This window comes from Colobus angolensis, unplaced genomic scaffold (assembly GCF_000951035.1).
Source record: "Colobus angolensis palliatus isolate OR3802 unplaced genomic scaffold, Cang.pa_1.0 Scaffold12, whole genome shotgun sequence".
Taxonomy (NCBI): domain Eukaryota; kingdom Metazoa; phylum Chordata; class Mammalia; order Primates; family Cercopithecidae; genus Colobus; species Colobus angolensis.
Window position 1 is genome coordinate 3,107,321 of NW_012113141.1, and position 25,034 is coordinate 3,132,354.

At 53.3% G+C, this 25,034-nt stretch overlaps 1 protein-coding gene across 6 annotated transcripts in view; it reads left to right on the forward strand.

Moving 5' to 3' along the window:
• COL13A1 (collagen, type XIII, alpha 1) overlaps positions 1-25,034 on the forward strand; it is a 159,166-nt gene that overhangs the window by 94,021 nt on the left and 40,111 nt on the right. For 3 of the 6 annotated variants that reach the window (XM_011927239.1, XM_011927250.1, XM_011927266.1), the window contains 9 exons: positions 41-67; positions 915-941; positions 2,845-2,901; positions 8,075-8,182; positions 10,247-10,273; positions 11,092-11,127; positions 22,645-22,689; positions 23,618-23,650; positions 24,393-24,419. In XM_011927239.1, coding sequence (XP_011782629.1) covers positions 41-67; positions 915-941; positions 2,845-2,901; positions 8,075-8,182; positions 10,247-10,273; positions 11,092-11,127; positions 22,645-22,689; positions 23,618-23,650; positions 24,393-24,419 — 387 coding nt within the window. Of the gene's footprint in view, positions 1-40; positions 68-914; positions 942-2,844; positions 2,902-4,065; positions 4,132-8,074; positions 8,183-10,246; positions 10,274-11,091; positions 11,128-22,644; positions 22,690-23,617; positions 23,651-24,392; positions 24,420-25,034 lie in introns of all 6 variants that reach the window. The other 3 variants (XM_011927243.1, XM_011927258.1, XM_011927237.1) reach the window with 2 other exon arrangements.

Below are 25,034 nucleotides of genomic sequence, written 5' to 3' on the forward strand. Positions count from 1 at the left end.
AGCTTCGGTTTCTAACTCTCTCATCTCCGTTTCTTTGTAGGGACCTCAGGGACAAAAAGGAGAAAAGGTAAGAGCAGTGGAGGTTTCCTAGAATCTCCGTCTCAGGAAACGGTCTCCCAGTCAGTAGAAAGGGGTCAATAGTGGTTATTTTCAAACTTTAGTTTTAATTGACAAAGCCAGGAAAGCCCTTGAGGTGCCGCATAATAGATTCGGTTGACGCTGCTCCAGGTGACATCCTTTTCTTGAAGTGAGGGGTCCTCCTGGAGCCTAGCCCGGGTGATGTCCTTTTCCAGGGGTCCTCCTGGAGCCTGGCCCTCTTCAGCCTCTTTCTGGGCCCCTCCCAGCTGTCACCCCATGGTGTTCCCTGACACCTCTGTGAGCCTCTGGGATTCTGAGGCATCAATCTGTCAACCACTGGCCTGGCCTCCTGCCCTCTCTGTCTTGTTGAATTTCTGATACAGACTCTGCTGTGCTTGCCCTTGGGCCACTGGTACAGGGGCCTGGTGCTCCCAGCTCAGAGAAGGTGGCTTGGGGACCCCCATGGTGCCAGCTGCTCCCATCCAGTGGCTTCTGTTCAGGGCTGTCTGGTGGGCCTGCCTAGAGGGTCAACCTTTAGCCAGGCATGGGGCATAACTCCCGACTCTGCCATTATGGCAAGTGGTGTAAGGTGAACTCCGCCCCTAGGCTCCATGGGGCCACTTCCAGACAGGCCCTGGAAGTTTCTTCCCTGCTGCTAGCCAGGGGCAAGGGAGGGACTTAGTTCTCCTGCCTCAGAGGGCTCAAACCAAAGCTAGAGCAGGAGGGCTGGTGAGTGGTGAGATGTGTGGCATGTCCTGAAGTTCTGGGGGTGCCATGAGAGACCGGTACCCCCAACAAGTGCCTAACACCCCCTTTCCCTTCTCTCTCCTTCCCAGGGTCAGTGTGGAGAGTACCCACACCGGGTAAGTGAACCCCTAAAATTGAGCAAGGCCCTTTGATCCATCCCTGGGGCACAGCCCCCAGCTCAGCCTCATCTCCCTGGGGTCTCCAGTTCCTAACGGATCGTGGGAGAACAGGAGCTCCCAGTGCCCTCTGCACTCAGCAGTCAGAAAGAGGGGTCTGGGGCGGCAGTGCGTCTGGTGGGAGCAGTTGATGTGTCTCTCTGGCCATGGGCTGTATGGAGCTGTTCATCATCCGTGCGTCTCTGTACATCTGCCCCTTTGTACGTACGGCCGACTCGGTTATGTTGGAGTCTCTTGCTGTGTGTGGAGCTCTGTGGCTCCTCTGCACATGACCCTCTGTGGCAGCGTGACTTGTGTGAGTCCGACTCCCCACCCATCCAGCATGTGTGTGCAAGTGTGTGTGTGTGTGTGTGTGTGTGTGGCGGTGGGGGGTGATGTCCAGCAGCCTAGCCATGGCCAAAAAAGTGGGACTTTTCGATTAGTCATTGTATCAGATGATGGTGTTTCACATCCAAACCTCGATGATGGGAGATAATCGGGGACTGACTATAGCAATTCAAGGATAAAGTCTCTCCTTGGCCTCTTTAAGAACAGAGGAAGCCCTTCTCCAAGCAGGGTGGGGATTTCAGGCTGAGATAGTTCCTCTGCCCACCCCTGCCTCCTCCTTCCTTTTCCTTGCTCCACCCCAAGACACAGAACCCAAAAGACTGCTATTGTCCTGTTAGGGATCTTCAAACTTGTGTTCTAGCAGCAGGGTCGATCTTGGGACAGGGGAGAGCAAGATACGCACAGCTTCCTCCAGCAGGAGCCCCAGTGAGCTAGGCCCAGAAAAAAAAAATGCTCCTCATTTTGTGGATTGGCCTCGTTGCTCCCAGACCTGGACAGCAGGGATGGAGGATGAGCCTCTTTAGGCGTCTCTCCCCTCGGTCATGTGCCCCATGGTGCTCAGCTTCCCTGGCTGCCCACCCCTGCCAGGCAGGTCTGGCTGATGGAATTTTGGAAGTGGAGACAGACATAAGCCGGAGCTCAGCATCAGCTTGACTCTAGAAGGCCATCAGGAGGGCCATGCTAGCAGGGCCCAGCCTCTGCCCAGACCCTCAGGAGGCTGGAAGGCAGACCTGAGGTCTGGGTTCCTGGGCCAGGGAACCACTGTGAGTCTGGTACGTGACAGGCTGGGATGGGTTTAAGGCTGCGGCGGTGCTAGGCCGGGGCTGAGGAAGGCAGGCCAGCAGCAGCGCAGTCAGAGCCAGCCCGTCAGCGGCATGTGCTCCAGGGATGCAGGGGCCCTTGTGTTCCGGCCAGCTTGATCCTGATACAATAATAGAAGGTCAGCTGTGTTTATTTGAAACGATAGGCTCACAGGATTGTTATGTTACCCGAAAGAAAGACAACATCCCCCAGCACAAAAGACAACACAACTGCAGACGCTTTGGTAGTGTGTCACCCGTCCTCAGTGAGCGCTTGGGGTGGGGTGGGAGCAGGGCTCTCTGCTCCTCAGCCCAACACAAGGAAAGGGAAGGGCACAGTGACAGAAGGCTGCAGAAGACCCCTGGCCACAGGGTGCAGTGAAGCCTGGCCTCATGACGGTGGCATTCTGGGGAACATGTCAGGCATGGGGTTGGGGAGTAGATTTGGGGTCCCAGCTGAGGGGGAGAGCAAGTTTATTTAGAAGAGGGTAGAAAATCAGGGGGCTTCTAGAGATCTGTTGGCTTTCCAAGGGGTGGCAGGTCTTGAGGCCTGGAAGACACCAAGAGATCCAGGTGGCCCCTCCTTCACTCCAGCCTGTGGCTTCCCCAGGGAGGGAGAGGAGTGGGGTGGGGAGGCGGGGAGCTGGTGTCTGTGGGCTCTCCCATCACGGTCCCTGTCACCCTGTCTCTGCCACCTCCATCCCCTCCCAAACTAGGAGTGCCTAAGCAGCATGCCAGCAGCTCTGCGCTCCAGCCAGATAATTGCCCTGAAGGTTTGTAGGTTCTGGAAGGTCTCTGAGCCCCTCTCCACTGAGAGGCTTCCTGAACATACAGCCCAACATTGCACATCCCCAGGCCCCGGCAGCGGGAGTGGGTGGAGGTCTGTGTGCGACTACTGTCCGAGAAGGCAGCAGCTGTGACCTGGAAAGGCCACACTTGGGCTCCCGATCCCCAGCTGGGCGCATTCACAGCCCAAACAGCTCCTGGTTCTTAACGCTCCTCCCAGGAGTCTCGTGTGATTTAAGTACTTTCAAAAACAAGCGGCTGATGACAGTATATGCCATCTTTGTTTTCACATGGGCTCTAAGGGCCTCCTAAAACCATGGGTTGCTCAGCTTCAATGGGTAGAGGGACTAGAAGCTGCAAGAATTTCCAGAAATGAAAATCACATTAGATAATATGACTGCAAGTTGCCTCCCGCAAAAACGTGGTTGAGCGTTCTGGAGATATCTTTGCCCAGCCTCTATTTTCCAGGCCCTGCAGCCCCAGGGTGAGCCCTCAGCAGCACTTAGCATGTGCCCACACTGGCCGCACCCTCAGCCAGCTCAACTCCCGGGGAGCTGGGCTTGGCACTGTCCTTGACCACCCTCCCCAGTTGCGCTGACACCAGCCTTTCTTGCTCAACCAAAAAAAGAACCCACCAGCCGCACACCAGCCCAACTTCAAGTACCAATTTCACGGGCCCAGTGGTTCCCTGGCCAGACTCTCTGAGTTGGCTCCCTTCTGTCCACCAAGCAGGGATGGGTAGGGCTGGCAGTGCAATTTTGGGCTGCATGTCCAGCAGCCTCTGCAGCCCAGCATGGCCACGGAGGGCAAGCCTGGCCATGGGGGGCCATTGTCCCATTCCGGGGGCTGCTGGTCAACACCCCAAACTCTGACTTGGAGGCCGAGGCCGGGTGTGGACTGAGGGCCACAACTCCTCCCAAGGGACGGCTGTGCCATCCAAAGGCAAGCTCCGCTCTGCACCCTCAAGCCATGAGAGTGCCCTGTCCACTCCTTCCCTCCCACTCCTCATGTGCACACTAATCTCTCTTCTCTCTTCCTCTGCTCCGGTCCCTCTTGGCCGCCCTGCCCTCCTGGCGACTTTTGGCATCGATCTGAATACCTGTGATCTTTGGCCTTTGCCCTCTGGCCCTCCAACTCATCTTTCTCCTCAGCTGCTGCCTCTCCTCAATTCAGTGCGACTGGCTCCACCCCCGGTCATAAAAAGGCGGACGTTCCAGGTAGACACCTCCCGTTTGTCCAGACCATGTGTAGCTTTCCCGAGGGGCCTGGCAAGCCTGCTGGGGCTGCAGACAAAGCCAGAACCTCACTCTAATTCAGCAAAATTAAATTAGACAAAAATAGGCCCGTGTATACCATAGACATGGAAATACACAACACACAGGCCCCAGAAGACCCACAACTATCACCACACAATGATTATTCACAACAGCCACCAACAAAAGCTGTCAGTGTGTGCCAGGCACCCTGTTACCCAGTTCGCAGGCCTGCTTATATTTCATTCACCAACAGTTTTATGAATTAGGCATGATCATCCTTATTTCACAGATGAGGAAATCAGGGTTCAGAGAGGTTAACCAAGTTGCCAAGGTCACACAGCCAGTACATTGCAGAGCAGGGATTTGTACCCAGTCTGTCTGCCTGTTACTAGCTGTGTGATCTGGGGAAAGTCACTTGACCTCTCTGTGTCCCAGCTTTCTCATCTATAAAATAAGGATAATAACAGTGTCTATTTCACAGGTCTGTTGTAAAGCACTTGGAATAGTTCCTGGCACAGTTTAAGAGATATAATTGTTAGCTGTTATTATTACTATTATCCATATTTTGGAGATAAGGATGAGGCTCAGAGAAGTGAATTGATTTGCCTAAGGTTATACTAACAGTAAGAGGCAGAGTTGAAACTGGCCTTGAAGCAGAATTGAAATTGAAGTCAGGTCTTCAGACCCCACATCCGGGGCTCTCTCAGCTGGACCTACCTCCCCTCTGCTTAGAAATGCAGACTGCTTAGCATCTGATCCCTGGTAACCTGAGTTTGGGGAGCAAGGGAATTTGTGGAGGGAATGTAGTCCACAACCCACATGGTGAGCAAGTGCTTCCTTCTTCCTGCCTTCCTAACCCAAGGAGGCTGGGGTAGGAGCAGATCACAAAGAACAAAGATATCTGGCCTCTGCTCTTCAAAAGATCACAGCTTGATTCCAGGCCAGGTGGCCCGTGGCTGCCCCTGTGCTCCTCACCTTTCTCATGCTGCACTGGGTCCCCCGCCCGGCACAGGGATTCTAGCAGTGGCAGGGCTCTGAGCCGCTTTCTACAAGCCTGACTGTAGAGCCTTGAGCAACCATCCGGCCTGACTCACAAGTCAGGAGCCCAAGGGCCTGGATGTTCAGGCACCTGATTGAACAAGGCTGAAAAATCCCTCCAATTAACGGCTAAAAATACAGAGGGACACGTGACTCCAGTGCCACCCAAGCCTACAGGCCACATATCACATTATGCCTGGCCAAATCCTCGAGAGCCTCCATGTGCCCGAGCACTCACCGGAGCCTGGCTACTCAGAAGGCCCACTAGCAGCTCAGAAGCACCAGGCCCACCTCTGTCACCCACCCCAGCCTGTGCCAGACCCCATTCCAGGAGAGCTGAGTCCACACTCTCAGAATAGCCATTCTCCTGGACCCCAACAGCGACCTCCCTCCCGGCCTTAGTTGTATCAGCTGTTCTTTGTTGAGCCCTCGCTGGGTTCCAGGCATTGTTGTGAGAATTCTATGCAAATTATCTCGTGCATTCCCCACAAGAGCCACCTCATTATCCCCCGCTTTGCAAAGGAAGAAATCGAGAGGGGTGCAGGATCCCATCCAGGCCACTGCATGTTACTGTCTCCTTTTCAAGAGCAAGAGGTGGTTAAGCCAGAACTTTTTGTGCTACCCTGACCTGGTTGCCAAAGTAGAGAAAGAAGAGGAGGCACCTCTGAGCTGCCTGCTGCAGATTCTGCCTTCAGAATCAGGTTTTTGTATGCTCTCAGCCACTATGGGACATAAAAATGCTTGTCCATTTTCTATCAATAAGTCAGTATTGATTTTACAGACTCTGCAAGCCGCTTAAACATCAGGACTAAGATTCACTGAAAAAGGAAGCTTTATATGAGATACGATGTGCTTGGCAGATGCTGCTGGAGGTCATTTCCAACATGCAGAAAGAGTAGACAGTGAGCCCTTTTTGCTGGGGGCTTACTTGGAAAGAATAGGAAGAGTCTGCAGTTCCAACTTTGGGTCCTGGCGCCACCCTGAATTCCCATGTGACTTTGATCAGGGAATTCAACTTCTCAGAGTCTCAGTTTTCTCTTCTGTAACATAAGACTTGTGACGTTGTGAAGATTCTAGAATTTCACAGTCAGAAAGGACCTCAGGAGTTTTCTTGAGACTAAGCCTGCCCCATCTCGTGAATGTAGAAAACCCATGAAAAATATAAACACACAAAGTACAGGATTCCGAGGAAGTTCTGGGACCCAAGCAGCGGAACCAGATTTAATGTGGTTGAAAAGGAGGCTGCACTGGTCCCCTCTTAAGGCCTGAGGCTTAGTGAAGCCTTTCTCGGTTCAGAAGAAACACTGACACCTGAGACTTATCAACAACCAACATGCAGCCGGGTGGGGGACCTGCAGTCATGGCAGCCACCAAAGTGATTTTGGCACCTGCCTCCTCTGCCATGGACACCCTGAGCCCTAAAGTGGCTTCTCAGAGGGTGTGGCAGGATAGGGCCCAGGCCCCAGAGTGATGCTGCGAGATGCCATCTGCCCACAGGTTTTCCAGTCAAAAGATGGTGCAAGTAGGTCTTGCTGAAAGCTTACATTTCTCATTCCCAGGTTGTGCTCTCCTATTTATCACCACCACTTCCCTCTAGTTTGCAGCAAGCGTCATCAGCTGCCTTCCTCACATGGGGAAGCAGGAGTCCCAGTGTGTCATAGGGACTTGCTGAGATCCTCTGAGAAAGGTGGGCCGGCCTGGAACTCTGGCCGCCTGCATCCCCCAGCCTCTACCCTGGAGCTCCCACACCTGCCAGGAGGTTCTGCTTCAGCCCATCTGCAGGAATGGGCCCCTCCTCACAAGAGCTAAGCCCAGATTGATCCCAGAGAGGTCATTTAGAAAATAACAAACTAAGGAGCCAGGGCTGGTTTAGATCTAAGATGACTTTGTGTTGCCCCAGCCCTGAGATCTGGGTCACGTGCACTAGGCCGTCTCCTCCTCCTGGGGGAGCATGATGCTATCCCTACCTCCCTGGGCTCACAGTCCATCCCGTGGACAGGTATGGTGGGAAGGCTGGGCTCAGAACAGCCTCCCCACACAGCATAAAGCATTTCCACACAACTTCCAAACTCAATGAAACCAAAGATTGCAGGCTCAACTGCCCTCCGAGGCCAGGCAGATCACCTAAGTAACAGAAGCAGGCTGTGTGTGAGAAGGGCTAGGAGGGAGAGGACAAAAGCAGCAGAGATCTCAGGCCCCACTTAATAGGCAGCCACTCCTTGGACGTAGGAATGTGGGCCCAGCACAGCCAGGGTTCCCAGTGTTTCATCAGAAGTCACCAATTCAAATTTTGTACGTAAAGTCTCTTGCTCCGTTGTTCAGCGAGCCAAACAAAATTCCATGGGCTTTGACCTAAGGATCCCATTTGATCCTCTGGGTCAGACAGTCAAAGACAGCAAAAAGCTGAGACAGGAAACGGGGGCTATTGTTTCCATTCTACGGCTGAGAGGCTGGGGCTTAGGGAGACCTGTGCCTCGCCACACAGGGAGGGTGACACAGGCAGGCCCAGGCTGAAGATTCAGGCTCTCTGGCCAGGCTGGGAGCAGACCTTTGGCTGGGCCAGGGGCTGTCTCCCACCTGCTCCTCTGCCTCTGCCCCCACAGAATGTCTCTCCGCAGCCAGTCCTCTTTGGAAGCCCCACCTTCAGGGATCTAACATCTTGACATTCTTCTCACTGCCACCAGCCACTGCATGTCATCACCACTACCACAGCATCATCACCATCATGCCACCCTCTCCTCCCCCACCACCACTGCCTTCCCAGCAGAAATCACAGCAGGCCTTCACCGGGTGCATGGCCTGAGGGTGGGGGCCGGTCTACAGCTCTGGGGGCCTTCCCTCTGACACTCGTTTCCATGAACCTCAGGGTGAACAGAGCCAAGCCAGCATCCAAGGTCCACCAGGGCCCCCAGGGCCCCCTGGACCAAGTGGACCTCTGGGGCACCCAGGACTGCCAGGACCCATGGGGCCACCCGTAAGTATTCCCTTCCTCTCTCCTTCAAGACTTGTCCCAAGAACTCTCTGGAAACCTCCAAACCTTGAATAGCAGTGGGTCCCCTACAAAAAGCAGAAATGCCTTGGCAGGGCCATTGGATGTGGGCGAACCACGCAAGGGGCTATTCATCCCCAACGCACTCACCACCCGTTACACTCTGGCTCTGAAACACAGCCTGGGCCATGTCCCCTGCCTTCCAGGGAGGAGACCGCCAACGACCTGCCCCGTTCCCAGCCCCAGCAGAGAGGAATTTGGAAAGAGAATTCCCAAGGGCACCTCTGATGGCTATCCCTGAGCCCCTTAGGAAAACCTGAGTCAGGGGCAGTGGGTTTTGAAGGAGTTAGTGAGGGGTCATCCGACTACATGGCACCCCAATGAACAAGAGTTCCAGGGGTGTGTGCAGGTTGCACACTGCTGGGCCACCTGCCAGCTGAGCTGAAGGCCCAGTCAGCCAAGAGCCCTGCGCCAAGCCTGAGGATGCATCAAGCCTGCAGGGCCACTACCTGGAGGACTCCAGAGAGGCCAGCTGGCACCCCTCCAGCCTGGACCACATTCAAGTGACAGGTCAAGCCCAGTGGTCACCAAGTCACCCATGTTCAAGCCCTGGCTAAGACTCCACTCTTTCTCAGCCCAATTTATACAACAAAGCCCCAGGACAGAATAATTCAGTGGGTACCTGGACTTCAGAGAAAACAGGTCTTCCTCCCACCCATACGACTAATGTTATTGGAGAGGCAGGTAAAGGGCAAAATGCTTTTTAAATAATGTTTTTCCCATGGGATAGAAAAACCAAAACAAAACCTGTTTTTCCTTCTTATGACAAAAGCACCATAAATTCATTGTGAAAAGAATGGAACATAGACAAAGAAACAATGTTTGTGAGCATCTCTGATAGTTTTGCTGGAATAGAGTCCCAGAGGTGGAATCCCAGAGGCCAGGATGTCCCCAACAAATAGCACTCTGTGTGTACGGCCACATTCTAGATGGCCTGGTTGCATGTCTGGGCCCCTTGGCTGCCCAGCTTTCAATCTTGAAGCTTGTAATAGGGTCTCCCTGGGCTGGGCCATAGCTATGGCCGAACAGGGCACCCACCTTGGCTGGGAAGGCCAGCACAATGACCCCTGCAATGCTTGACCCCTACAATGAATTTTTAATTTTTCCACAATTTCTCCCCAGCACCCCACAGAGGGGGATTAGTCTTATTTCCACCCGTTTTTAGATGGGAAAACCTGAAAGGAAGGGAAACCTCGGAAACAGAACCAAACTAAGGCAAGAAAACCAAAAAGTGCTCAGAATTCACTTTTTGCTGACCACTGCCCTTTCCACCCACCTCCCTCCTAACACTTCGGGCTCTCACTCACTGAACCCAAGCCAGGTGGTTTTCTTTGTTAGATTGTTTATAACAACAACAAACAAAAAAAGAAAACCAGAGAGCATGTTTCTTAAACCAATTGCAACAGACTAGACTCAGGCATCATGGCTTTCTCCAGCCCACGTTTGCTGTCCACACCTACACCCAAGGCTGCGGTGGAGCCAGCCTTCCCTGGCCTCTTCCTCGACTCACACCACCTCACTGTGGCCAGCTGTCATGCCCACAGCACCCTAGGCAGAAGGAGACAGAGGGCTCCTCCGCCGGCAGGCAGGACCAAGGGCAAAACCAAGGCTCTGCTGGGCAAGGCCGGCTTTCTAGGGAGGGGTTCCGATTAGGAGGCGGGTGAATGAGGATCTGGACCAAACCACACTGTCAATTTAGCATGATGCCGCTGACCTACTTTCCATGGGCGAGCACAGCAGAGTTGCCCACGGCGCCCACATGGCTGCAAAGAGGGACATAAGCCTGTTATCCCCACGTGCCCTCAGCAGGTTTCAGATCGCCTTCTGGGATCTGCTACAGCTGTTGGCTAGCATGCCTATTCTCTTGCCATAGCTATTGGGGGATACTCTGCCCCTAGGGTCTACTATAGGTATGGCTAGCCCCAACCATTTACCAGTGGAAACCAGCTCTACTCACCACTTTTTTTTTTTTTTTTTTTGCTTTCACAGGGCTTACCTGGGCCTCCTGGACCAAAGGTGAGTGTCTTTCTGGGTGATGTGTTGAATAGGTGGGAGAATTCCCTGCAGGAGAGAGGGGGAGGCAGCACAGAAGGTGACTGAGGCAGGAGCAGAGAGGGATCTCAGCTGAGAGATGGATCAAGCTTGACCCACTTCCAAAACACCACCCTCCTCTTAGGAACTAATTTGGTTCCAACAAGAATTTCACTGCTTGTATGCCCAGGCCAATGAAGCAAGTGCTACGGGCCTGCATTGAAGGCACAGTCCATCCTCTGAGGAGCATAGTGTCTAGCTGGAAACTCTAAGCTCATGCCCAGAACACCGCCACAATATCCAAATAAAATAGTGTTTTATAAGGTGTCAGAAAGGGAAGAGACCTCTAGGGTCATCCAGTCTTCAGAGAACCCTCACCCAGAAGCCCACAATGTCAAACAGGCTCTCCCTTTGAAGCTGGGGACCCTGGGACTCTGGGGACAAGAAGATGCCAAGCACTGATTGTGCCCAACTATTTTATACATGCAGAAGCTGAGAGCCCTGGGGGAAAGTGGCTTGTCCATGTTCAGTGGAATCAGGTCTCCTGGGTCCCTACCCAAGTGACTCTTCCCACCATTCCTCAGCCTCTGCAAAGTGGAGCTGGTTCTCAAGAGTAGAACAATCTGTGTTGGCCTCAGAGGAAGCTAAGAGCTGTTGCTCCTAGGAAACCTGGAGATGAGTGTTGAAGGGGCAGGGGGGCTTGGAGTCATTGAGAGGAAGAAGGATGGTATTGCGTGGGGAACAGCACAAGTCAAAGTTTGGCAGTGGGAAACCTCTTTAATGGCCTTCTCTTTGTTCCCCAGGGAGACCCAGGGATCCAGGGCTACCACGGCCGGAAGGTAAGATGGAGGAGAAGGATCCAAGTGGGGCAGGACTTTGGACAAAGCAGTGGCCTACTGGACCTCAGACCCTAGAGGGTCTCTCCCTTCCAACCTAGATGGCTGTGCCTGTACAGAGGCAGGCCAGGTTCTCCCTGGCCCCCCAAGGGCCTGATAAGTGGGAGCCAGATTACTGGGATCCAGCTAGGCAGAGTTCTTTCTGTGCTGAGCAAGAATGTAGGACATGGAGGGGTCCAGCTCTCACGGGCCAGAGAGTCAGAAGCACTCCTGCACAAATAACCCCAGTGAAGGCAGACTTTATTAAGTGCTACTGTCACAAGGCACAGCATGATTAAAGGAGGTGGAGAGACAAATTTCAGATTGAGAGAAGTTTGGGAAATATTCTGGGAGAAGACAGCCTGAGAACTCAACCTTGATGAATGGGTGGATGTATCAGTTATCTATTGCTGCATAACAAACTATTCCAAGTTTGCTGACTCTCTGTCACAATTCTGTGGATTGACAGTCTAGGAATTCTGCTATTCTCACCTGGGCTCACTCATGCAGTCACACCAAATGACAGATAGAAGGGTGGGAGGGGACAAGATGGCCCCATTCACATGTCTGGTGCTCAATGCTGGCTGTGGGCTAGGGGCCCCTGTTCTCCACATGGCCTCTTATCCTCCAGGAAGCTAGACAGACTTCCTTACAGCACAGCAGATCCAGGGCAGCATTCAAAATGGGCAGGTCCCAGTGCATAAAGACTTGTCACATATCTGCTTGTATCACATTTTCTAATGTCTTATTGGTGTGGGAAGAGTCTTAGGCTCTACTTCTTCACTGGAGGAGTAGAAAGGATTTGTGGCCTTGTTGTTTTGTTTTTTGTTTTTTGAGACAGAGTCTCACTCTGTCACCAGGTTGGAGTGCAGTGGCGCGATCTCAGCTCACTGCAAAACCTTCCTCCCAGGTTCAAGTGATTCTCCTGCCTCAGCCTCCTGAGTAGCTGGGACTACAGGTGCGTACCACCACGCCCAGTTAAATTTTGTATTTTTGGTAGAGACGGGGTTTCACCATGTTGGCCAGGATGGTCTCAATCTCTTGACCTCGTGATCCGCCCACCTCAGCCTCCCAAAATGCTGGGATTACAGGCGTGAGCCACCACACCCGCTTGTGGCCATTTTTAATCTACCACTGTGAGCCTTCAACCAGAAAATATGAATGGAAACAATATTTTAGATAGGTAAACAATTTGAGCAAAGACCCAGAAGCAGTCATTACAATAACTATAATAGCAATAATAATTTTATGGCAGTCACTACTTACTGAACACATACTGTGGTCCAGGCACTGTCTTTCAACACAAACTGCATTATTTCTAGCCCTAAAAGCACTCTGTGAGGTTGGTATGACTATTCTCCTATTTTAAAAATAAGAAAACTGTGTCTTAGTCCATTTCCTGTTGCTATAACAGAACACCACAGACTGGGTAATTTATAAAGACAAGAAACTTATTTCTTACCATCATGGAGGCTGGGAAGCCCACGGTCAAGGGGCCCATATCTGGTGAGGACCTTCATGTTGTGCCATCCCGTGGTGGACAGTGGAAGGGCAGGAGAGGGCGAGAGAACACGAGCAAGAGAAGGCTGGGCTTGCTTTTACAACAAGCCCACTGTCACAATCACATACCCACTCCCACAATAACTAACCCACTTCCACGGTAACTAACCCACTCCCACAATAACTAACCCATTTCCATGATAACCAACCCACTCCCATAATAACTAACCCACTTCCACGATAACTAACCCACTCCCACAATAACTAACCCAATTCCATGATAACCAACCCACTCCCACAATAAGTAACCCAATTCCATGATAACCAACCCACTCCCACAATGACTAACCCACTTCCATGATAACCAACCCACTCCCACAATAACTAACCCACTCTCACAATAACTAAACCACTCCTGTGATAACTAGCCCACTCCTGCAATGACAAACCCACTCCCACGATAACTAATCCAGTCCCACAATAACCCACTCTTACAGTAACTAATTCACTCCCACAATAACTAACCCGTGACAACTCCCACTCCCACGACAGCAACATTAATTTATTCACGAGAACAGAGCTGTCATAATCTAATCACCTCCTAAAGGTCCCACCTCTCAACACTGTTGCACTGGGGATTAAGTTTCCAACACAAGAGCTATAGGGGACACATTCAAACTACAGCACTGGAGCTTGTCCAAAGTCTCCTGGCTCATAAGTGGCAGAGCAGGAGTTCAGTTCCAGGTCTGGGTCCTTCCCATGGTACCACCTGCTGTAAAGAGCGCAACCCTGCCCTCCAGACCCTGGCTGGGAAGCTGCTAGAGCCTTCCAAGAGGAGAAAAGAGGCAGGAAGGAAAGGCAGCAGCAGGAGAGGGGCAGAAATGTTGGAAGGGGAAGAATCACTCCCTGCAAAGCACATTCCTCGCACGCTGCAGTCAGGAGGTTGCCATAACCACATGGCTTTATGGGTGCCTGGTGAATGAAATGGCAAGACCTGAGAGATCTTTAATTAGTTCTACATAAACTAAGACATTTGTACTGTATCAGGAAGTGGAAATCAGCCCCCGCAGTTGCCTCTATCCACTCACACAGACTCATAAAATTTACTGCCTCCTGGTGCAACGCGGGGTCGGTTTTTCATTAGCAGCCGGGCCAGCTCTTTCAGGCTGTGAAGGAGTTGCGGGGCAGCAGAGGGTCTCCAGGCATCACGGCGATGCCCTTGGCTGGCATTATACCATGACAGGTGTCTGAATTCTGCTGCAAACTGCAAGACTGATTCATCCAGAAAGGGGCATGGGGTCTGCTGTCCTGAATACGGAGAATCCTCTGCTTGGGGTTAGGGTGTCCTGATGCTAGAGGGCCCGTCCTGGAAGAGTGGCAATCCTAGACTCAGATTGTAGGAAGAAACATTTAACCCAGGCTACATTGACTTTGCAGAGAAGACCAGTGTAGCCCTGCTGATGGGGGAGCACTTCCTGTCCCCAGGACGCGGGAGATTTGCTCAGAGCCTCCCTGCTCTAGTGCGGAAGAAGGATCATACTTCTTTTGCATGACTAGAAGTAGAGCAAGTACCAATGAATAAACTCTACGAGAAGAGCAATTCCAGCTCCAGAAGAGGGAGCTTCCTGATCGCCAGATGCCTTGGGAAGGTGGGAGGGAGTTCTGGTCACCAGAGGTGTTCAATTAGAGGCTAGATAATGACTGGTCCAGAATGTGTTTAGAGAAGTCTCTATATCAGCTGGAAGACTGGATTAAAATCCCTTCCAACTCAGGGAAGTCATAGCTTCATGGGGACAGAGTTGGCTCCATACCCTTAAGAGAGGAGCAGCTCTGAGCCTTGAGCCCTGACCTTGAGAGGAGGCTCTGTCTCCTTGAACCTTCGTCCACGTGTTTTCTCCATCCACATCCAGGGCTTGTCAGAAGCATCCCCACTCCTAGGTCTCACGAAGCACTGAGGAGAAGACCCTTCCCCTTCGTGCTGGACTCTTGCCTCCCAACCCTTCTTTCTCTGCCAAACCACCCTCTCTACTCTTCTCCAGTGGCCTCTTCTCATGGAATCTGGAGGGGCTGTGAGGCCATCATGCCCCATCACTGCCTCTCTGGGTCGCTGGAAGGTTCCCATTGCCTCCACCGCTCCCAACCTATCACTGAGTCTTTTCAGTAGGTGCCACTGGAGCCACTAGCCTTGCAAAGCCAACAGCCCATGGCTGGTCTGGGCACCCTTTCCTCTGTGCTGGCCTTTATCTGCTGGGACCCTTATCTTGCCACCAACTCTCCACTGCCTCCAAGTCCACCAAAGGCCAGAGAGCTGGCACTGGGAACTATGACCAGCAGCAGATGGCCTGTCACCAAGGACTTGAGGTCATTCCTTGGGAGGCTACAAGTGCCTTTCCCATTGCCCCAGCCTCACTGAGACAGCAGATGTCTTGACGCCAGTGATCACCGTGGTCAGGCAGAAGTTTGTTCCCCTCTGAATCTTGAGATGACTTTTCATCTTTGGGCAGTGCAGCAATATTTCACATCTCTACTTTAGAAAGTTCATTTTTTCAAACTTATTCAGTTCTTACATGGCTCAGTGGTTAGAGCTCATTATCCTGATTGTATAAATGAGAGAGGTTAATACTTTGCCCAAGGTTGCACAGCTGGTAAACAGCCATGCTGGAATTAGAAACCAGGCCTCATCAGTCCAAGCCCTGTGGCCAGTCTGTCTTTGCATCCTGGTGCAGAAGTTGAATATCTGCTCAGGGGACTCACCCCAGGCTAAGCTAACTGCACAGACCAACCCTCCCAACCTCCGCCTACTAATGGTTTCTCTGGGATGTGGAGGGCTGTTCCCCCACCTCCCTTCTTTTGCCCATCAGTCCTCTCTTTAATTCTTTCCTCCATGTGTGCTCTCTGCTTGGAGTAAGGCGCAGGGAGGAGGCACTAACATGAAGGGTGGCTTGGTCTCAGGGACTGGGAAGATGAGTTTGCCCTCCCCCGCCACCCTGGGGAGGAACAGTGCCAGCAGCTGGGGATGCCAAGCTGAGACAGGGGCCATGTGACTGCCTCTTAAGGTCAGGATGTGAGCGGGACCTGTGGGGTAGCTGATGGGCCCCCAACATGATCTTCCTTGCTTCACCCCAGAGATCTGACCCACTTGGAGGGACAGACACCTTTCTGACACTGCAGACTCTTAGCCTATGAAGTTTGCTAATGTCCACCACCACCCCCAGCAGCTGGACTGGGCCTGGCATCCTCTCAAAGGCCAGTCAGACCCACAAGGCAGGCTTCTCCACCAGTTCCTTGAGATAAAAGCCCAGTGTGGTCAGTGGCCCCTGTGCTGCCCCCATGCCCCAGTCGGGGCCAGCCCTGTCACCTAGATACCGCGAGTATTGTTGTGCACCCATGTGGTATCTATTTGATCCAAATTTATGACACTGATCTACTTTAGATATGTTGCAAGATGCAAAGCATGTTTAAAACATTACAACCTTGGCTCTCTGTCAAGAGGATTGACGAGTATTGTCAGATTGTATGTGGATCACAAAACCTGGTGAGAGCTTATCTCTAAGTACATCAGAGCTGGTCTGTTTGTCTCACTTTGGGAGCACGTTTGATGTCTGTGGTGGTCTGGATGTTAAGCCTCAGGGTTTGCATGAAGGACCATGGCTGAAACACACATTCCCCTCTTTCAGGCTGTGGGTTTCAGACCAGAGGAGGAACATGAGGGCTTCAGGCTAGAGGTGCTTGCAACTGCCGCTACCCCTCCTGGAGGCCAGTGGGGCTCTCCAGAAACAGGGATGCCCTGGGGAGGAGATGGGATGGGCCCTATGATGAGATGGCTAGAGGGCTGGGGAAGGGCACGGGGACAGAAGCCCATCCACCCGGCCATCTCAGCCTTCATTCTGTGGCCGTGCTGGCCCTTCTCCTTGCTCCTTCTCAATCCTTCAGCCAAAGGGCATGAGGATTCTGATCTGCCAGCCAGAGCAAGGGCCCATGTGGTGGACACATTTCTGTAGAATGATAACTCGTGCAATTGTAACTACCTTACTGGCCTCTTCAACAAGCCAGGCCATGTACTAGGCACTTTGCATGCATGAACTTATTGAATCCTTGTAATGACCCTGTGAGGTAGGTTTCACTCAATTCCCTACTTATGGACGAGCATACTGAGGTTCACAGAGACCATTTTCCCCGAGGTCCACAGCTAGGAAATAGAGAAGCCAGGTCTGTGTGATCCCAAAGCCTTGCTCTGAATGACTTTACTATCTGCCTCTTAGCAGCCCTTAGGGACGCCATGATGATTTCCAGTAGACCTTCCCCCAGACCCCTCCAGGAATGGAAGGAAAGGATGTGGCAGTTGAGCTGTTTTCGTTCTTGTAAGAGAAGGCTGGATTCAGGTCTTTCTCTGAGCCTCCAGGCTCTCTGGGAGCAGTGTCTGCAGAGTCTGCGACAGAGAACGGGGCGTACTTGGTGTGTTGCTCTTGCCAAAGAATTAAGGAAGTGGAGTGCTTTGCCCACTGGCACTGACTCCACCCAAATGAGTCCCCCAGGGAGCTGGAATGGTTTCAGGACTCCCAGTAAAGCCTGGAGGAGGCAGCTTGCCCCAACCTTCCACGACAGCTATTCCTGAAACCTTCCTGCACCCCTCCTGCTCTTGCAGGACCTAAGTAGCCCATGCCGTTCCCACTCCCACTAAGTTCTCCGTGCAGATGGAAGCCATAGATGCAGGACCCTGCTAGTGCGGGGACAGCATTTTCTTTGAAAGCTATGAAATCCTAGTGGGGACATCCAGACTATTTGCATAAAAGATAAGAAAACTAAGATCTGGGCCTCTGATCTGAGACCTTGTAGAGACTAAAGCGACCCCAGCCCCCACCCTGAGCACTCTGGGCTCTGTTTTTCATGCACTCCAAAGTCCAAGATTAATTAGAGCTGACTTTTCTTTTTGGAACTAACTACAAAATCAACCGATCTCAAATTGAGATTACAAGCCAGCCGCCCTTCCAAAGCCCTGGCCTTCAATGGGGCACCCAACCCCGGTAATTCCCCGGATCACTTCCTGCCAGTCCTAATTACCAGAGGACCTGGAATTTCCGCAGTTCTGGTCCTCTCTGGTGTGGAAGCTGGCTGGAGCAGGGAAGCAGGAACTGAGCTGCCTTTTTCCCGGAAGGAAGACCTGAGAACTCTTTATAGGGAGAAAACCATTAGCCCTCCACACCTGGCTTTTCTGGCCTGGGGAAAAGACCCTGGTCCAGGCTTCAGGCTTGAGCCATCCGCTGACCACCATCCCTCCACCCCCTCCCTGCAAACTCCCCACACTCTCAGGCAGGCCTTCCTCCTCCCTTACAGAGAACAAAGAGCCTGTGCCATCAGATGCATTTGTTCAGGGCCTTCCAACCCAGACCTGGCTGCAGCAGAACCCAGGCCTAATCTTAGAGAACTTCATTTACTTCCCCATGCTTCCCTGGCCTGACTTTGGCTGGGAGCTGACCTTAAAGCCCCCTTCCTTCCTCTAGACTGTGCTTTCTTGCCAAGTCCCTGCCCAGCTTGTTCAACAAACAGTAAATTGCCAATTAAGAGGCTACTCCCACAGGAGCAGAGCATGGCTGGTTTATGCTCCAAGGAGCTCACTTCCATTCCATCATCTCTGTAAAGGATGCATCCTCCCACCTGGAATCCGGGACCAGAACAGAGGACCTATCAATGCTGTGTGGTGCTCAGGTGCAGGGCCCAGCTGGGGAGTCTGAGTGGCAGCCTCAAAATCAGGGATGGAACAGGCCTTCAAGGTCATTCAAAGCAAATGCCTCTCTACCCACTTGTGCTCCCCTAGAGCCTTCTCAGGCACAGTGACTACAATCTACCCCTTCCTGCATTGGTTCTTGGCACTGAGGTTAAAAAGCCAGCCTTGCAGTGGGGTGGCTGGATGTTGGCCCAGGAGTCACAGCTTCTGCCATCACACCATGCACATGGCCGAGACCTTTTGTAAGGCTCAGAGCACCCACTTCTCCAGCCCAAGTAAGGCGGCTGAGAGCCCCCAGAGGAACCTCTGAGTCCCTTCTGGGGAGACAAGAGGAGGCAGAGGTAGAGGAGGTGAATCAAGGCCTATGGGCTTTGCTGGACTGAGTGAGCCAGGCCCTGCAAAAACCAAGACAGTGATGAGTAAGTGGATGGAAACTGAGCACAGTTACTAAGACACTTTTTAAACAGAAAAAACCTAGGAGGGGAATTAGAAAAGAAGGAGCCCCTAGACAGGCTCGCACAAAGACGTGCCCCAAGGAACAGCCCTCTGAACAGAGGTGAGCCACCGTCCTCCTCAGGCAATAACCACCCCCATTCCCTACCCCCGCCTCCTGCCTCCTGCACATGGGCCCCAGCCACGGCGACGCTGGAGTCCTTGATAATGACTCTCACCTCACCATCATCCAGGAACCAATGTTTTTGGCTTTAGGAGAAGCCCCGTTCCCCAGTTCAGAGGTCAGGCAGGGGCAGGGCCCTAGAGACAAGCCCTGGGGAGTGAGCCTAATGAGAGTGGAGTGAGCAGCAGAGCGAGGTCAGCTGGGGGAGGCCAGTGGGGGCGCCCCTGCTTCCTGCCAAGCAAGGGGGTGGGAGGGACGGAGGCCCTGCGATGGGGATCAAGGAAGCCTGGGTCATTTGCGGAATTAAGAGACTTGACCCAGAGAGGAGGGAAGGGGCTAAGGTCAGCCACCTTAACAAGGAGGGCTGCCTCCCGAGGAGGCTCCCGGGGCTCTGATTTCCCGTGAGTGCCTGATTGTGTCTTTATACACTCACATCAACAGGGGCTGAGGACAACCCCAATTAGCCTGGAGACTCTCACGCTCCGGGGTTTTGCTCTGCACAGTTTCTTCTGGGATTGGAGACAGAATCCCAGAGACAAGCTTGAAGCAGACGCCACCTCCTCCCTGCAGGAGCACCCCTGTGGGTAGGAGGAGGGGAGAGCAGAGACCCACTGAGACCCCTCCTAGAGCTGCATTTTTAACCAAAGCTAAGAGTCCCTTCCCACCCCACAGATCCTTTTTCTGGAGCTACCAACCAAGCCAAATGGCACCTCTCCAGCTTTGGCCTCTCTCCTTCCAAAGGGCCGTGCAGGGGAGCAGAGACAGGGCTGGGGTGGGTGGGAAGAGACAGGAGCGCCAGTGGATGGGAGGTATCTGATCTAACCTCACTTTGCAACCAAGAACCCTGGACCAGTGGGAGAAAGTGGCTTATCCGTGGTCACTTGCACTCTCAGCCCAGCTCCCCGAATTGGAGGTGGGAAGAAGAGGTCAGGGGCATTGGGGGAAAGCAAGAGAAAAGAGAGAAAGTGGAAGAGAGGGATGACAGGGGCCTCGGAATAGTCAAGGACTCCCAAGCTGACCTCCCACCTGCACCCACACCAGAGGACTGTGGAGGCCTCTGTACTGAGTCAAACCGGTTTGGTCATTCAGAATGTTAGCAGGGGGGCCCTCCAAAAGAAAGAATGACAGGAGCCCTCAGCTGGTACTACTGAGAGGGCTTGGAGACCGCTGTGGCCGGAGTAGCCAGACTTCAGATGAGGTACTGTCGCGCCCTCTGCCGGCCACGGAGCGGCTGTGCACACAGGCAGTGAGCATTTCTGGGCATCCTGCGCTGAGCTGCCCCCACACACAGACCCCTGCACTCCGATGGGCCACAGACCTAAGGATCCCCCTTCCCCAAGCAAAGAGGGGCTCTGCTCTGCTTTAAGGCTGTTTGATGGAAGCAGACAGAACATCAGTCCATCTGATATTTGGGTTGGCCAAGAGAAGTGAGCACCTTGGCGTACGGACAACAAACTATCCAAAGCCCTAGGCTGCACGACCTTGGCAATCATACCTGGCCTCTGTGCGCTGCGGTTAGCTTACCTGTGAAACAAGAATAATGTCCACTCCCACATTGGAAGGGATTGTTGGAGGTGGAATACAGGAAGGTTGTAAAGCTTTTCAGTCCAGGGCAGACACACGGCAGCTGCAGTAAGTGGCTGTGCCCTTCTCTCTCAGTCCCACAAGAAGGAAGTTAATGTCTAGGGCAGGCCTCGGGCTCTGGATTTTCGGCTGTGGTAACTTCCTGAGTTTAGCTCTGCCATCCCGCCTGTGGTTCAGGGGTCACTGATGGGGTCATGCTGAGAGAGGGCTCTGGCATTGGGAACTGAAGATTCTAGGCCTTTTGTAGAATTTAGAGACTTGGCCCAAAGAGGATAAAAGTGAAGCCATCTCAGGCAGACGTAAATTTGTGTGTGCAGATTACAAACGCTAAGTGGTCCCTGCCACATTGAGGATGCAGTGCTGGGTGATAGGGGATAGTGAAAAGCTTCATAGAAGAGATAAAAGGGCCCCACTCCCATCAAACAGCCTCTTCAGGCTGAAAACAGGGCAGAGCCCCTCTCTACTCAGAGGCCCTCGGGTCTGTGGCCCCTAGGGGTGAAGGAGTCAGTGTGCGAGGGCAGCGCAGCCCAGGGTGCTCAAGCACTGGCTGCTCTATCAACCAAGAATCCAAACGATGCAGGGGTTTTCAGTTGAAGAAATGGCAGAAAGACACAACTGTGGAAACGGGTGGTGTTTTCAGGGACACAGAAACTAGTTGATGTACCCCATGGTATCAGGTGATGAGGGTAGGAAGGAAGCGGGGATCAAAACGTCATGTTCAGGAACCTGGTCCTTTTCCTACTGTCAACAGCAGGCCAGGGATGTTTTAAGGCAGGGGTGTCGCTATCCAGCCTGTGTGTTAGAGAGCTTAACTGGACACTTGCATGGAAGACCCATCACGGAGGAAGAGGGTGGAAGTACTCTAGCCTTGGTAAGGAGAAGGAGGGACCAGGACCTCCTGTAAGATGGCAGGAAAGGGAGAGTGTAGACAGCTGAGAAGGAAGCCAGGGAACACCAGATCCCCTCTGCCTTTAAGCCTATGGGAACTGCAGCCTGGCCTGGCAGCCACAGCAGTCACACCCAATGGGGCAGCTGGGCCGGGAGCAGGATTGTCACACTCTCTGTTGCCCGTCCACAGCGCTGGCCTTCAGATTGGAGGAAGTGGCAGCAGGCTGGCCACAGTCACCTGTTGCTGGACACCATCCCAGGCCCCAGCTGGGGCTTTGTGCTCAGGCACTACATAGGATTCAACTCCTGGAGCCAGGCACTGCCCTCCCCACACCCCCTGATGTAGCCAATGATAGTCCTGACTTACCTGCTCTTGGCCTCCCATTTGTCCCTGGCTGTCATCTCCAACTCCACTGCCTTGTGGTGTGTCCTTCATCCTGATCTCACCCTACTCTCACAGATTTGGCATTTTCCTGGGGAAGTAAAGATGTTGAACATAAAGGTAGGGTAGCGCCAAGATGGTAGAGCAACCCTATGCTCTCCCAGAGAAGCAACAATGGACAGGTGACCCTACCTGTGCCTCCAGACGGGTAGGGTCAGAAATGGGGTGGAGATAAATGGGCAGGGACACATGCCCTTGGGAAGAGTTAGACCTAGAGGACTTGGAAGGGAAAGGAACCCCAGATGAAAAGAGAAGAGAGCTCCTGTCTCGCTCAGCCAGAAGGTACCATCCTAGCAAAGCTGCTGGAGTGAAAACGAGGCAAAAAGTCCCAGGCAGGGACCGGAGGGAAGGTGTGCAGTAGGTAAGCAGCCAATGGGTGGCTCCTGCCCCTGGTCCCATCCCACAGCCCAAGTTCCAGGTACAGCTCAACCACGGAGTGGTAGGTAGATCTCGGGCCAGTCGCATCCCTTGCTGAACTTGCATTCCACTAAGTGAGCCTCTCTCTCTGGGGGCCTTTCCTGCTCTGTGACCTGTAACTTGGGCCCTCCTGCAAGTTCATATAGCTGAGGGCAGGGGCCCACACAGCTGCCACCAGCAGGGTCCTCAGCTCAACATGAACGGGACAGCCATCCCAGCCTCCAGACAAGCCATTCTCACCAATGTCTTTGCAGGCTGACAGGCCCCGAGTCTGGTCCTCTCCTCATGCTTTCTCATTTCTTCCTCCAGGGAGAACGGGGCATGCCAGGGATGCCCGGCAAGCATGGAGCCAAGGTACCTCCCCCTTCCCCACATCCCGGGCAGCCCCAAGGTCCCTCCCCTAGTGCCCATCCCTCTCTCCCCAGCTCCAGGGACACTCTGGAGTCCCAGTTCTTTGGGCCTCCTTCTGCCTGCCCTGGCTCTCCCAGCTGCAGCACTGTGGTCTCCCATCAGTGCCCTCTCATGTGGGCGGCCTCCTCCTGGGCATCTCTGAGTCATAAAAAGCCATTTCAGGTACCCCTAGCTCCACTGCAGTCCTAAGACCCAAGTGGAGAGTAGGGACCCCCAAAAATCACCTCTGCTTGAGATTTGCTAAGGGACACTTTGGGCATCATTTATCTCTCAAAGTAGGTGGCCTTGGGCTGATACGAAACCAGGGTCCACTCCAGCCACTCCCCAGTCTGTGAGGCCAGAGATGGGCAGAGCTGACTGTGAGGGTCATGTCAATCAGACACTGGGGACAACTGTCCTGGTGAAATCAGCCCCTTTACTTTGTCATCTACTCTGCCCCCTCCTCCCGTGGCTTTCCATCCTCCTGCCCTCTCCCCTCCCATCTCCTCCTCCTTTTATATTCCAATGAAGCTCCCTCTTCCACCCCAGGGACCCTCTCCCAGCCCCATCTAGTGCCCCACAGTCCCCACTGTGCCTCCCAGGAGAGGCCAGGAGCCACGCAGGTGGTTGGGAAGCCCAGGGAGCCCTGCACACTAAGCTGCACAAAGCCCTTTCCTCAGGGTCCATTCTCATGGCGTCAGCTCAGCACCCCAACCTCCCAGGCGGAGTTGGTGGTTGCGGGGTTGGGAGGAGTGGGCGGTCCTCCTTCCCGTCGCACCGTGGGGTGGCTGTCCGCTGCACCGCGCCCCCCTCCCCCCCGCCCCCGCTGCTGCCCCCTCGCTGCTGCAGAACCTTTTTTTGTCTCAGACCTTTTTTTGTCTCTCTCTGCCAGGGGACTCCCGGAATTGCCGTGGCTGGGATGAAGGTCAGTGGACTTTTGCAACCAACACATCAGGGACAGGGTGGGAGAGATGTGAGCAGGCAGAGCTGGGAAACTTAGGCTCAGTGGGGTGGCTGGCAGACCAACGAGGGGGCATACAGGATTTGGAAACATTTTTCTCAAAGTAACATTTGTGCCGGGTGCATAACCTTGAGCCACAGATGTGTAACTAAGCCTTGCAAGTAAATAGCGAAGGTTTCCTGCCTCAACTCACTAGCCTGCCAAGGCACCAAGGCAGCAGGAAGGCAGCCCAGATCTTTCCTTTATGCTCTGTAATTCAGTAGCTATATGCTTCCAAAGCTTCAGAGAGAGCAGGAGTTCATCTCAGAACCCCCACCCTAACTGCCCATTTGGTTGGCAGGCAGGTGCGAGGATAGCCTGGAAAAACAAGTGCTCAAATTCAATCTTCACAGCAGGTGCACTTACAGGGGGCACCGTGTCCAAACCAAATGCCCATTCCTTCCTCTCCTTCCTCCTGGGCTGCCTCACTTATGCTCCCACCTGCCACGCCCCTCACCTGGGGAAGAATAGAACCTTTTCAGGGTCAGTAGCCTGATAGGCCTCCTTTGGCCTGGGACCTGATGCCTGAACAGAGACGAGCCGGGGCTGGCCGGATGTTTCACTAATCCCACCCTGACTGCCCCCACCCCGCCTCCACCAACAGGCGCCCTGCTCATTTGTTTCTGCTTTTTCTGTGTCTCACATTTGTTTCTCTTTTTCCACACAGGGTGAGCCAGGGATCCCAGGAACCAAGGTACTGATACGGAGAGAATGTTCTGGGCTGCACAGAGCATTGGTCATGGGCGGAGGTGGGAGGGGCTGCTGCTGTTTTGCTCTTGGTCCCCCTGAGCCTGGCCTGGGGCTGGGGACCTGGCTGAGCAGAGAAGGGCCCACTGGTCAGGAGCACACTGCAAATGCCTCCCCCTCCTTGGGTCCTGGCCTGCAGGCGTGCCAGCTGCAGCAGACAGTGACTATTGTCCCCTGCACCTACAGGGTCCTCTTTCCCTCTTGTATGACAATAAGAGCTGTGACAAGAAAAAAAAGGTTGAGAAATACTAGGTTAGGAATATTACACAGGTTTCTTTGCTGCAGACCTTCTCAGAACCTTTAATTTGCTAAATGTGCATTGAGGAGCTCTCAAAAGGAAATATCTTATGTGGCATTTTCGAAACTTTTTTGACCAGAACACCCTTTTTTAAAGAGGAAGAGCTTAAGGGACAAGTACTCTGGAAGTGCTGGTCGATGACCACTGCCCATCCTACCCCTCACTCCCTGCCCCATCTTCTTATCAGTGACTTTCTCTTCTTACCCCAAAGGGAGATCCAGGAGCAGAAGGGAAGCCGGGGCCCCCAGGTTTGCTGGGAAAGAG